Source organism: Apis laboriosa, unplaced genomic scaffold (assembly GCF_014066325.1).
Source record: "Apis laboriosa isolate Shangri-la unplaced genomic scaffold, ASM1406632v1 scaffold5_cov152, whole genome shotgun sequence".
NCBI classification, from domain to species: Eukaryota; Metazoa; Arthropoda; class Insecta; order Hymenoptera; family Apidae; genus Apis; species Apis laboriosa.
In genome coordinates, this window is record NW_025223857.1 from 420431 (window position 1) to 431894 (window position 11464).

General features: G+C 32.6%; 4 protein-coding genes across 12 annotated transcripts; 3 read left to right on the top strand and 1 right to left on the bottom strand.

The window, feature by feature from the left end:
- Positions 1-29: 29 nt before the first annotated feature.
- Positions 30-3405, top strand: LOC122718264. The gene is made up of 6 exons (XM_043943143.1): positions 30-101; positions 707-738; positions 826-936; positions 1027-1237; positions 1308-1664; positions 1778-3405. The coding sequence occupies exons 1-6, from the start codon at positions 30-32 to the stop codon at positions 2219-2221; spliced, it is 1227 nt and encodes a 408-aa protein (XP_043799078.1). The 3' UTR covers positions 2222-3405.
- Positions 3406-3587: 182 nt separating this feature from the next.
- Positions 3588-4418, top strand: LOC122718168 (U6 snRNA-associated Sm-like protein LSm7). Of its 3 annotated transcripts, none has more exons than XM_043942963.1 (4): positions 3588-3667; positions 3756-3767; positions 3833-4016; positions 4092-4418. In XM_043942963.1, exons 1-4 carry the CDS (start codon positions 3662-3664, stop codon positions 4229-4231), a joined length of 342 nt encoding a protein of 113 aa, XP_043798898.1. In that variant the 5' UTR covers positions 3588-3661; the 3' UTR covers positions 4232-4418. The 3 variants fall into 3 exon arrangements, with proteins under 3 accessions (XP_043798898.1, XP_043798899.1, XP_043798900.1); XM_043942964.1 differs by having other exon boundaries at positions 3592-3667; positions 3836-4016; XM_043942965.1 differs by lacking the exon at positions 3756-3767 and having other exon boundaries at positions 3594-3667.
- Positions 4419-4494: 76 nt separating this feature from the next.
- Positions 4495-8165, bottom strand: LOC122718165 (chitin deacetylase 1). Of its 6 annotated transcripts, none has more exons than XM_043942954.1 (10): positions 7214-8165; positions 6606-6740; positions 6418-6522; positions 6123-6281; positions 5861-6043; positions 5624-5762; positions 5408-5529; positions 5114-5343; positions 4860-5030; positions 4495-4792 (listed from the first exon to the last, which is right to left on the bottom strand). In XM_043942954.1, the coding sequence occupies exons 1-10, from the start codon at positions 7254-7256 to the stop codon at positions 4514-4516; spliced, it is 1566 nt and encodes a 521-aa protein (XP_043798889.1). In that variant the 5' UTR covers positions 7257-8165; the 3' UTR covers positions 4495-4513. The 6 variants fall into 6 exon arrangements, with proteins under 6 accessions (XP_043798889.1, XP_043798890.1, XP_043798893.1 ...); XM_043942955.1 differs by having other exon boundaries at positions 6135-6281; positions 7214-8164; XM_043942958.1 differs by having other exon boundaries at positions 6110-6291; positions 6606-8164.
- Positions 8166-8706: 541 nt separating this feature from the next.
- On the top strand, positions 8707-11185 carry LOC122718167 (sarcoplasmic calcium-binding protein 1). Of its 2 annotated transcripts, none has more exons than XM_043942961.1 (5): positions 8707-8894; positions 9921-10087; positions 10143-10272; positions 10335-10438; positions 10926-11185. In XM_043942961.1, the coding sequence occupies exons 1-5, from the start codon at positions 8843-8845 to the stop codon at positions 11052-11054; spliced, it is 582 nt and encodes a 193-aa protein (XP_043798896.1). In that variant the 5' UTR covers positions 8707-8842; the 3' UTR covers positions 11055-11185. The 2 variants fall into 2 exon arrangements, with proteins under 2 accessions (XP_043798896.1, XP_043798897.1); XM_043942962.1 differs by having other exon boundaries at positions 8763-8878.
- Positions 11186-11464: the final 279 nt, after the last annotated feature.

Here is an 11464-nt window from a genome sequence, read left to right on the forward strand (position 1 = left end):
GGCATGCATTTCGTGGTAGAATTATGATTATGGTGCAAGCTGTAGCTCGTGCGTTCGATGTGCTCGTGATGTCTGTACTCCTGACACTATTCGTCGATCAAGTAAGAGCGACGACGAAGAAACGTTCTAATGATGCAGCTCTCGTATACCACTGCAGCATGCTATAGCCCCGTAGAATGTTAGCGCATATCTCGTGTACCAGTGTCTCCTTGTTCTATTCTGCTCGACCCGAAGTCGATCAATACGTCGGTTTTACGCACGGTTCGTCCGTGTCTAGACAATGAACTCTTGTTCGTTGTGTTTCTCATTCATGCGTAAGTCTTTTCCATATCCATTTTTTCTATGACAACTCGAAATGCCATGTTTTTTCCATCGAACCGATACAGTGTTCGACTAATTGTTATTACACCGTACGCTTTCTTGCGACGGAAACAATCTTTTATAGACGGATGATCCCTGAAGGGTACGAGAGTATCGATGGAATTTTGGTATAGCAAGTATCGTGGCACTATATTATTTGACATAAATTGATTATAAATTTTCTATATATTTAGTTATTTTTTCAAATGATTTATCTAGTAGGAAATATTAGACAAGATATTTAAAAAAATTTGCATGCAATAGATTTTTCATAAAATTAAATTGAATGTAATATTTTTTTTCATTTAATAATAATAATTCATTTTTTTTCTTTATCAATATCCAGGTGTCTTCTAGGCTATGCAATGGGGGACACGTGTAAGTTTTTATTCTTTTTCTTTTGCGTTTAAACTTTTATTTTTATCGTTATTAAAATAGATAAAAAAAACTAGATTTACTTTTTAGCTGCTCTCCTCCAAAAGAGTGCTGTTCCTTTGGCTGTTGTTACACAGTATTTCAACTGCACTCTGCATCAGACATGTTTAATTTCTTGATTTGGACTTATTGGTATTTATGGTCAGTAAATTAATTTTATAATTATATTTTATACTTTTGTTTAATTAATTGTTTTATAATTGTGTGTAACAATATTTAATAATTATTTAGGGCAGCAGTGCTTGTCGGATTGGCTATAGCAGCAGCATGTGGCTGTTGGTTATGGAAACGTCATCATTCATTTCGTCATCGTTCATGGTCTCCAGAAATAGTAGAAGATTTTACTTCCTCCGATAGAGGATCTTCAGTATCCTGGTACTCACCACCTCGTTATAGTCGTTCTGGTTCCTTTGTTCAAGCATTACCACCTCCGTATAATGAGGTACATAATATAACATTGATACAATATTTATATTTTTTGATATCATATATTTTATATTTTTATCTTTTAGGTTACAGCCAAACCAAATCTATATCCATTAGTCATTGGATACGATGAAGGATCTGGTAAAGGAACTTCAGGATTTGTAATGCGTTATTTTAGATCACTCTCACATGCAAGCACATTAGATTCATTAGGTTCAAGTTTTATGTGTAATATGGTGAACGAGGCAAATACCATAATTCCACCACCGTATTCGTGTAACAATAGCGTTGACGAGTTGTCTGCAGTAGAATGTGCAAGGATGGAAAATATGGATGTTGGATCCGTTGTATCATTGGCTAATCATAGGACTACCTCTGACATATCGAGTTTAGCTGCTCAATCTCCGTGTTCACCACCACGGGCTACTAGTCCAACAATAGAGGTATTCGGTTTTGCTTAAAAAATAATGTTTCAAAATAAAATTATATATAATACATATATTCCAATATATATATATATATATATTTTTTTTTAACGCGTAATATTATTTTGTAGTTACGTGAATTGTTAGATAAAATTCAACAATTACCCCAACTACCGGGTGGACATAGTACTGTATTGTCTTGTTATCAAAATCGACCTCAAGTTTTATGTACATCGAATGCAAATGGCTCTACGCAACGGCCTTTAAGTCCAGGTGATATTGGATCTTATAAAACTAGACGGACGCGAGGAAAAATGTACATGCCATTAGGACTTCCAAGTTCGAAGAACAAGACTAGACGATGGCTATCGCGATCAGCACCGACGACACCTTCGGGTACGATACCAATGTCTTTTTTGCCTGGACAAACTAGACGACCTTCAGAAACAGATAATAATAATCGGCAAGTAGTTCCTTTGCTTTCGGAACAAGATGAAACGGAAAGCAATAATGTAGATCAGATGAACAACATTCCATTATTATCTGAACAAGAAGAAGATCGACAACAAACATGACGATACGTTTAACAATGTGTTTTGTGCTTATATACGAAGGAAAGAACCTATTCCAAATAATTTAACTTTGAATAAGTGCTATATTTTTAATATGGCTGGTAAACTCCTTATTATTATAACTTTGTACGAAATGTTATCACGATGTTAAAATTTACAGCAATTAATTTCGTCCAAAAATCAAATATTGCCTGCTAGAAAAGAGAAACGTTTACTGCTGTGATTTAATTTTTCGTTTCACTGACGATGTCGATGCCGTCGTATCTTTTCTTTTTTCTAGCGAATCTTTCAGACCGACCGATATTCGATATAGATTAATAAATAATAATGTAAACTTTAATCTCTGTGAAATAGTGCGTACAATTAACTTACAGTCATTCAAAGAAATACGAAAAATAATAATACACCTGAAATGTTATGACGATAGATTTTATGTAAACATGTTTAAGCCTTGCTTGTTGAAATTTTCGTCGAATTATATATTTTATACATCGAATTTAATTTTTGCCTAAACGATTGTATCAATGAAAAGTGAGTTATAAGTTGATAAAACATATTATTTAATTGTTGCATTGATAAGTTTTAATCGTATACAATAATATACAGTGTCCATCCAAAAGTAGCCAGCCAGAAAGGATTTAAGGACAATATACAAGTTAAAATAGTATGAGTTGGAGTGTGAATGAAACGGAAAGAGTCGAATTTTCATGAATCGATGTATAATATCAATTTTATTGAACGGTAGAGAAGACTTGTAAAGGGAAAGCACAACGATTGCTGAATATTGATAATTTTAATCGAAATGAAAAAAAAAAAAAAAAAAAGCTACGAATGATACAGATTAAGTAAGTAAGTAAGTAACTTACATGTAACGAAGTAAGTGAGATCGAAATAAGCGCCAAATTAAGGGAAAACGATAAATCTGCCGTGTCATCAAGATTCCATTCATAATCATAAGATTTAATAAATATTTGTTACAATCACAAACTTTATTCTTAACGACGTAAATGAGAAACAGTCACTAGTAACTGTATTACTCATTCACTTACACATCATGTATTAACATGTATTTTTTTATAAATCGGATATGAAATAAATTCAAGCTTTTACGAAATTGTTGCAACTGTTACCGTATTCCCATTGTTACCATTTGAATGACAATTGTAATAAAGATGTTCAAAATATCATTATATTATTCATTAACAATTTTTCCTTTACTTTACCCATTTGAAATATAATTGGAACATTCTCTATTTACAATGACCATGAATACGTTTAAATTATATTTAAAACGATGGTAAAGCGCGGGAAAGAATCGAGAATCGATATTCGAAAAATTCAAACAAGATATCTAACCTCTAAATTAATCGTCGGTTTAAAATGCGTCGTACTTGTATACTAGTACGGTAGCGTAACATTCTCAGTTTGTAAAAAAGCCAAACAATGTCTGTAAGTATAAATAATATTATTCTCGACACTAAAACTTTATCTGTAAAAAATCAATCGAGAAGCTTGATTGATATGTTTCATTTTACAGGCGGCGAAACAGGTAAAGATTCGTTATTTTAACAACATAACCTGCAAGCCGTTCAATCTTCTTTATGTTCCTTATAGCAGCAGAATGCTCACGGAGAACCGAAAGAAAGAAAGAAGAAAGAAAGTATACTCGATCTGTCGAAATATTTAGAGAAAAATATTAGAGTAAAGTTCGCTGGTGGAAGGGAAGCTGCAGGAATCTTGAAAGGGTACGATCCCCTTCTCAACTTGGTACTTGATAATACTACAGAATACCTCAGAGGTAATTTTCATTGAATATCATCTCATATATCATACGTTGTTACAACTATTTATTCATTTTAATTTGTTTCTTCAGATCCTGATGATCCATACAAATTAAATCAAGATACTCGTATGTTGGGTTTAGTCGTATGTAGAGGTACATCTGTGGTACTTATTTGTCCTGTAGATGGGATGGAATCTATTCAAAATCCTTTTATACAACAAGAAGGTTAAAAAAATTTCTTTTTTCTTTAATCTATATTTCTAATAAGAAAATAAATTTTGCGAGCAATCTGATTTGTATGTTAATATAGTTGAGCAAATTTTTTTATAACAAAACTAAATATAATTTATTTTACATCATATAAACTATATAAACTTATATAATAAATAAACATGATTTTTCGTATAAAAATATAAATACACACGTTTTTTATAATAAATAAATAATTTAATAATATATGTTTCCATTTTGCGTGTTATATTAACGCAGATTTTCGTGCGAAATCGCACGCATCATTCCATCCCAAATTCATTTCTCAACCAAGGATATTCTTTAGGACACTCGAAACACGTATGTAGATAACGATACGATTTAAGAACTTTACTCGGTAATTTACAACTGCTCGGCAAATCGCAAGCCAATTCAAACGGATGGAATTTACGCAAATTGCATTGCCAAGGCTTGAATGTTTCGATTCCATTTAAGGATGTTGGTTTACGCATCCATTCGATTACCTGATAACTCGTTACGAAATAGACGTCGCTTAATCGTAACACGTCGTCCATGAATTTCTGAAAATATTAATTTACATGAATATAATAATTATTATAAGAAATCAAATAGAAACAATCCGCTTACCGTAAACGCGTAAAAATACGATGGATTTTGAAACCATGATGCGTGTAAATGCAAACCTAGAGGCGCACGATTACTAAGATAATGCCTTTTAAAATTCAGCATCAATATTTTATATATCTCTTCACCCGATAAATCTGAAGGACACGAATCCATCCTCGTACAAGTGTATTGCTAAAATGGATAATTTAACACTGTATACAATGATACCATTTTACAAGATATATATATATATATTCATATACTTGCAAACTTACGCCTGCTAAAAGTTGATTTAACGGAAGTTCCCATAAACCTGGATACGCACGAGTTGGGCAAAATTGTTCCAAATCTACGCAACTGTACGGTGGTTTATAGTCCAGTGTATAAGGCCACACTGGCACATCGGAAAATGGAGCCAATATGGACGAATCGTATACAAATCCAAATTCAGACATCATTAGAAATTGTCGATTCCATCCGATTCGTAAAAAGGGCGCTCTTAAACCTATTGCGCATGGATAACAAGTTGGACATTTTTCACAATTTTTTCTATAACAACGAGTTATTACCTTTAATGTCCTCTAAACGAACCGCAGCATATTTGTTAATAATATTCGCCAAGCCAACCATTTCGTCGAACCAATCCTCGATGGTAGCATTCCTCGACCACCATTCCTCCGGTCCCCTATGCCTGTGCAATTAAAAAGATTACAATATATTTATATATATATGTATAAATACGTGATATCGTTAATTCAAAATTCCAACAACAACTATTTTTTTACGTGACGGAATGGACGGCGATTTCGTGCCCTATATTCCACAGATATTGAACGTCTCTGTAATTCGTGTACTGATGACTGACGTAGAAAGTTCCTCGAACGGGGCAACCGTTTGGATTTTTCCTATCGTTTGAGAAAATTTCTAGAAAGAGAGAAAGAGAGGAAATGAGATGGACGATCAACTTTCACAACAATTTAAATAACTATGCAATTTTCTTATTGATAACATCGTTTCCCTACTGGAGAAAAGTTCGAAATTTTCCGCGTTCACTGCATCGTCGAAGGTGATGGATATCATCTGGGGCACCGTCGACACCGTCAAATTACCAGGAATCGTCGTCCCGTCCTTGGAACACCAGCAATTCGGTAAATGGCACTCCTTCGGATCACAAGGTAACGCCCCGTTCGGATCGTTTCGAATATCTATATATTATAAAATGGAACGTATATGTACATATATATATATATATAGAAAATTCTAGCACTGACGAATAACGAATACGTTTCTTCTTACTGCACCAGCCGCCTTCGTCGGAGCCATCGGGACAGTCGACACTTCCGTCGCAAAAGTATGCGGCCGGGAAACAGGTACCGTCGCCGCAAGCCAAATGTTTCTCATTGCAATCACCGTGCTCGAGAAGCGGTCTGGGCGGTCGCGTCTCTGTAAAACGCTTAAAAAGTTCCAAATCACCACCCGGTGCACACACGTAATATCCTTTTCTACTACTTTCTTTTTATTCCCCTGTCTGCCCATTTTCTTTCTTTCTTTCTCTTTTTTTTCTAGTCGAAAATCGTACCTGACATCACGTCGCAGTTGTTGACGTTCGCTTTGAAATCGCACACCTGCCTGGAAACATCGAACAACAATCCCTGGGAGCATCTGAACTCGAACACCTCGTCGTCTGTCGAAAAGGATGGTGTTGAGGAGCTTGGTTGAAAAATTATTCTCGAGGCGTATTGATGGAACGTAATCGGGACAAATTACCCAAGCAAAGATAATACTTGGCACACTCGATAGGCGACCAAACGTTATGTGCCGGCGCGTTCGGATTACGATAGAACTTGTTATCGTGGATGCACGGTGTGTCTTCCGATTTCTCGTTCCCCCGTGACGCGTCGCCTGAAATAATACGGAAATTGAATCAAGCCTCGTGTACACGCCAGGAATAACTTGTATCTCCGTAACGATATTTTTCTCCGCGAGCTTATAAATACGTTTGGATGATGGATATATAGAACGCAACGAGTATTGCGTATTGTTCCAAATTTGCGACGAAACAAGAGACTAGCCAACTCTAACGCTCTATAAAACTTTCACGACTGTTTTTAAAAATAAAAATAATTCGTACGAAGTAATCGAGTTCCAAGCAAGAAAAATCTCGTTACTCTCTTGATTATATACACGTTTATTTTCGTCGAGAAAAAAGAAAGTGTGTAAATATTATTTACCGTTACTCAAAGTAGTTCAATAGTTCAATAGTTTTAATATCATTTCGGGATATCGAAATATAGATTTGGAACTTTTCGAAGTTTCAATTGAAATTTGAATTAATATTGGTAATTATAAGACGAAATGAAACTCGTGAAACTCACCGGAAAGGAGGATAGTGAGGAGGAAGAGAGAACGCAACTTCATATCGATAGCTTTAGATCAAGACGTTCCGTTTCTCGTTCTTTGTACGAGAGCTCGCACTTTCCAACTGACACCTTATTCCAGAAACGAGCCTTATATGATGAGTATTCGCTTTGCCCGTTCATCTTCCGCTTTACTTATTCTCACAGAAGCGTCTATAAGCGAGAAAATATACAATTACGATTATTTATTTATATTCATCAAATTCATCCAAATCTTTATATAAAATATATTGTTTGTCGTGCAAAAGTAAGAAATGATCGTTTCGATAAGAGAAAGCAATAAAATAGAATGGATTTTGAATATTTTGCTAGCCAAAAACGTATGTACGTGTGAGAAGAAGAAATTCATTTTTTTAATAAGTTGAAGTTGATTTTTAAGTTGAACAATTTATCATGTATAAATTTTCCGTTTTGTTTTAGCAACTTACGTGCACATGAACTTTGAGATTTGGCGGTTAATCGATTCCGGATGAGTGTTGCATTGGCATGATTCAAAAATATATTTAAATCGTTCCTCTGTTTCTTATCCGCTTTTCATCCGTTTATTTTGTAACGGATTATTTCATTTATCTTAAATCTTTATTTTCACTTATCATGGATGCATATCATTATTTTTCAAAAAATAAATTATTTTAATAAAAAAAAAAATAATCTTTTCTTCTATGCTCACATTTTTAAATAAAGAGACCTCTTCGCATCACCATCAAAGTTTTATGTAAGTTGGTAAGTACATAAATAACAGGTTGTTGACAAGCAGATTTAATTAACCGTCCTCAAAAAATGATTTACTTTGCCATTTCTCAGCCGTATATCTTTTATGATTTTATGATTTTATGATTTTATGTTATTATATGAGCTAACACGAAAAAAAAAAAAATCGAATTATATTGTAAATTATTTTCATTTTCATCGTGTGCCATAAATTTATTTTATCGTTTTATATATTTCATATTTTGTAGTAATTCAAATTTTGATATAATATTTTTAGAATATTTTCCTTATATCAACATCATTTTCATTTAATTAGTTGAACTTTTTACGATTGGGCAAAATTTTCAAGGATATTGAAGATTGATTGAAAATTATTTCAATTGAAAAAAGAGATCACAAGATGATCACAGGCAAGAGATATTAACCGATGAAAGCTGGCGAAAGCGATATTTACTTTCATGCAAGTTCGGTGACTGTGCCATGGTGACACTGACACCATGATCCAAGCCCCTTCCTCGTATTCATGAACGGTATTACCATGTCCTTCTTTAGAGGAGGGGGGAAGTATTCTAAACTTAGCTACGAGTCGAGAAAACTCGACTCGAAATCATTGCAAAACCACCATCCTCTCGAATCAGTTTCTTCATAACCGTTTTGCCGTTTACCTCTCGTGTTTCTTTTACCTTCGAACAATTAAGAATAGTGAAAACTTTTTTAACTTCACTTTCATATTCAATTGATTCATCTTTCGTAAAGATACAGAAAAAAAAAAAAGAAAGAAAGAAAAAAGAAACAATTACATACAATTAGAAAAAAGAAAAAAGATCGTGAAAGAAAAGAAACAGGATTGATACTAACTGAAAGACTTTTTGGAGAATGGCATACAGCTGGGATAATCGAGTAGATTTCATTGTAAGATTTCTTTACGGTTAGTACGCGGTTATTTTCGATAGAATGTGCGTGATCATACCTTGGTTGTTGCACAAATAATGTCAATTATTGCTACTCTAAGTTGAGAGCATGTTACGAGAGTGTTGTCATTGTGCAGTTATCAATAAAAATTAATGTGTGATTTATTATAGAACCCCTTGAGATTTCTTTCCTTCGAATCATTACCAAAAAGATACATAAAATATGTATCGATCATTGATCCTTTTTCCAAATGAACTTGTGCGTACTAACAAGTTATATATGTATATATGTTATATAAAAAAAAGTCAAAAGAATTTTATACTTATTTTTCGAGAAATGAAAAAAAAGATTTCCAAAGATTTCAACATTATCGTGCTTGTTTAGGATATAGGTTGACTTTATAAAGTATTACTATGCCGTCGTCATTGTATTCGTACTTGGTTGATGCCAAATTTAAGCTTGATTCTAATTCGTTTTGTAGAACAATTTATCCGATTTTTTTCAATATTCTGCTTGATATATGTCTTAATCGTGTGCAAAAATGCATCATTAACAAAGTATGATGTTACAGTAATAATCATAAACTTGCTATGATGTGATAATCAAATTCTCTATTTACAAAAAAAGCGATTTGATCGTCGTTGATTCCAAATGTATGACAGAAAAAGAATATACGAAATCAATACTTCAAAGAACAGAAATCGATATTTGATAATATCGATATATAAGAAAAGTTAATAACACGTATATCGATGTACGATATAAAGATCGATAATCGATCCAATCGACTAAATCGATAAAATTAATCAATATCGTTTCAAAATAATATACGTAGTAAATCGAATAGAAGGAAGGTTGTACATTTAATGAAAAATATCGATCTTTGCCAAAAAGTGAAATACTTGGAATGTATCCAGCTATACCAATGGCAAAATTTCCTTAAAAATAAATTGGCACAACACGATTGATTAATTGGCCGCCTTACACGCACTAGCTTTTATATTTTAACTCGACTAACAATATGTAATTTCACAATATTTAGACACAGATAACAATGGCATATTGGAAAAACACGATTTTGAATGCATGGCTCTTAAGATGACTTTGATCGAGGGAAAAGGAGAATTTAGTTACAATCGATATCAAGAGAATTTACACATCATGCTTTCGTTGTGGGAAGAAATCGCGGAGCTCGCCGATTTCAACAAAGTAAGATTTATAGGCTATTGTTTCTGCTAATATTTCATTCGCATTCTTTATTCAGGATGACATTGTAACTATTGAAGAGTTCAAGGAAGCGGTACAGAGAAGTTGTGTCGGACGAGAATATCAAGATTTTCCACAAGCAATGAAAATGTTTATCGATAGTCATTTTAAGATAGTAGATTTGAATGGTACATACAGGATTTACCTCATCGTTTTGTTTCTACTGTTAATAAAATAATTTTATTTCTAGACGACGGTGTAATTGCTGCCGATGAATTTCGTTATAATTGTGTAACAAGAATTCCTGTGGATAATGTAAATATTTTGGATGAGGCTTATCAAAATCTTCTTAATGTAAGATCATACATGGATAAACGATTTTTAAAAAACCGCTTGATTTGATTCGATCTCTTATTATTATTATTATTATTATTTTTATTCTTGATTTACCGGATATATACGTATACAATTATTTTTAATTTTTGATCTAACAAATTTTAGATTAAACACATTTCTAGAGAATTCATAAAAAATGTATTCTTAATGATATTGTAAAGTCGAAAAAGTAACAGAATTACAAAATAATAAATTAATTTTAAATTTAATATAAAGAATAATAGAATATGGTAAGTATGATGATATTATGATTAACTTTTAATTAAAATGTTTAAAACAAAACGTTTGTAAATTAAATTGCAATTTCATTCACTATAATACTTCTAATACAAGACGAGAAAACTGTACAATGTTTTATATAAATATAGGAATGTAAATATTATATTGTTATAATTTAATTGTTCCTTTTTGCATTTTATTTAACTTTATTCATTTATTCGTACAGGACGACGACCGGAGACGTGGAGGATTAACCTTATCGCGTTATCAAGAACTTTACGCTCAATTTCTTGGTAATCCGGATGAAAATTGTCCAGCAGTTCATTTGTTTGGTCCTCTACATGCAATGGGTTAACATTGATATTACGATTATAATTCTTATATGCACATAAAAAAGACAATCCAGTTGTATTTAATACATATAATTGTTATTTAATTATTTATGTAAGATGACTCGTATAATAAATTCTCTATTTTATTGTAAGACATGCATGCATAGATTTTTCTGTAAATACGATATTTTATTTATTTAGGACAAAATCGTTAGCGAACAAATATGTGTTTAACACACAAATCTTCCCAACAATATTTTTTATATATATATTTGTTATTCTTAAACCGTTTGAATATAAAAGGACACAAACATACATTGTACAAACAGATGAAATTTTTATTCGTATGAAGTGTTAACACGCTATCGTGCTGTCCAGACATCTCTTTGGTAATATCGTCGTGCTTTTTTTATCGCAAAAATTTAATACTGTA

What these genes read in the sequence shown, in the direction of transcription:
- LOC122718165 (XM_043942954.1), bottom strand. Translation starts at nt 7,256, where the DNA reads ATGAAGTTGCGTTCTCTCTTCCTCCTCACTATCCTCCTTTCCG. An exon ending in ATCGCCGTCCATTCCGTCAC is followed by an intron (nt 5,530 to 5,623) that starts GTAAAAAAATAG and finishes TTAATTGCACAG; the next exon opens with GCATAGGGGACCGGAGGAAT. An exon ending in CGTATTTTTACGCGTTTACG is followed by an intron (nt 4,793 to 4,859) that starts GTAAGCGGATTG and finishes TAATATTTTCAG; the next exon opens with AAATTCATGGACGACGTGTT.
- LOC122718264 (XM_043943143.1), top strand. Translation starts at nt 30, where the DNA reads ATGGTGCAAGCTGTAGCTCGTGCGTTCGATGTGCTCGTGATGTCTGTA. An exon ending in TGACACTATTCGTCGATCAA is followed by an intron (nt 102 to 706) that starts GTAAGAGCGACG and finishes ATCAATATCCAG; the next exon opens with GTGTCTTCTAGGCTATGCAA. An exon ending in CTATGCAATGGGGGACACGT is followed by an intron (nt 739 to 825) that starts GTAAGTTTTTAT and finishes TTTACTTTTTAG; the next exon opens with CTGCTCTCCTCCAAAAGAGT.
- LOC122718168 (XM_043942963.1), top strand. An exon ending in TACTACAGAATACCTCAGAG is followed by an intron (nt 4,017 to 4,091) that starts GTAATTTTCATT and finishes TTGTTTCTTCAG; the next exon opens with ATCCTGATGATCCATACAAA.
- LOC122718167 (XM_043942961.1), top strand. Translation starts at nt 8,843, where the DNA reads ATGGCATACAGCTGGGATAATCGAGTAGATTTCATTGTAAGATTTCTT. An exon ending in CATTGTAAGATTTCTTTACG is followed by an intron (nt 8,895 to 9,920) that starts GTTAGTACGCGG and finishes CACAATATTTAG; the next exon opens with ACACAGATAACAATGGCATA. An exon ending in CTTATCAAAATCTTCTTAAT is followed by an intron (nt 10,439 to 10,925) that starts GTAAGATCATAC and finishes TTATTCGTACAG; the next exon opens with GACGACGACCGGAGACGTGG.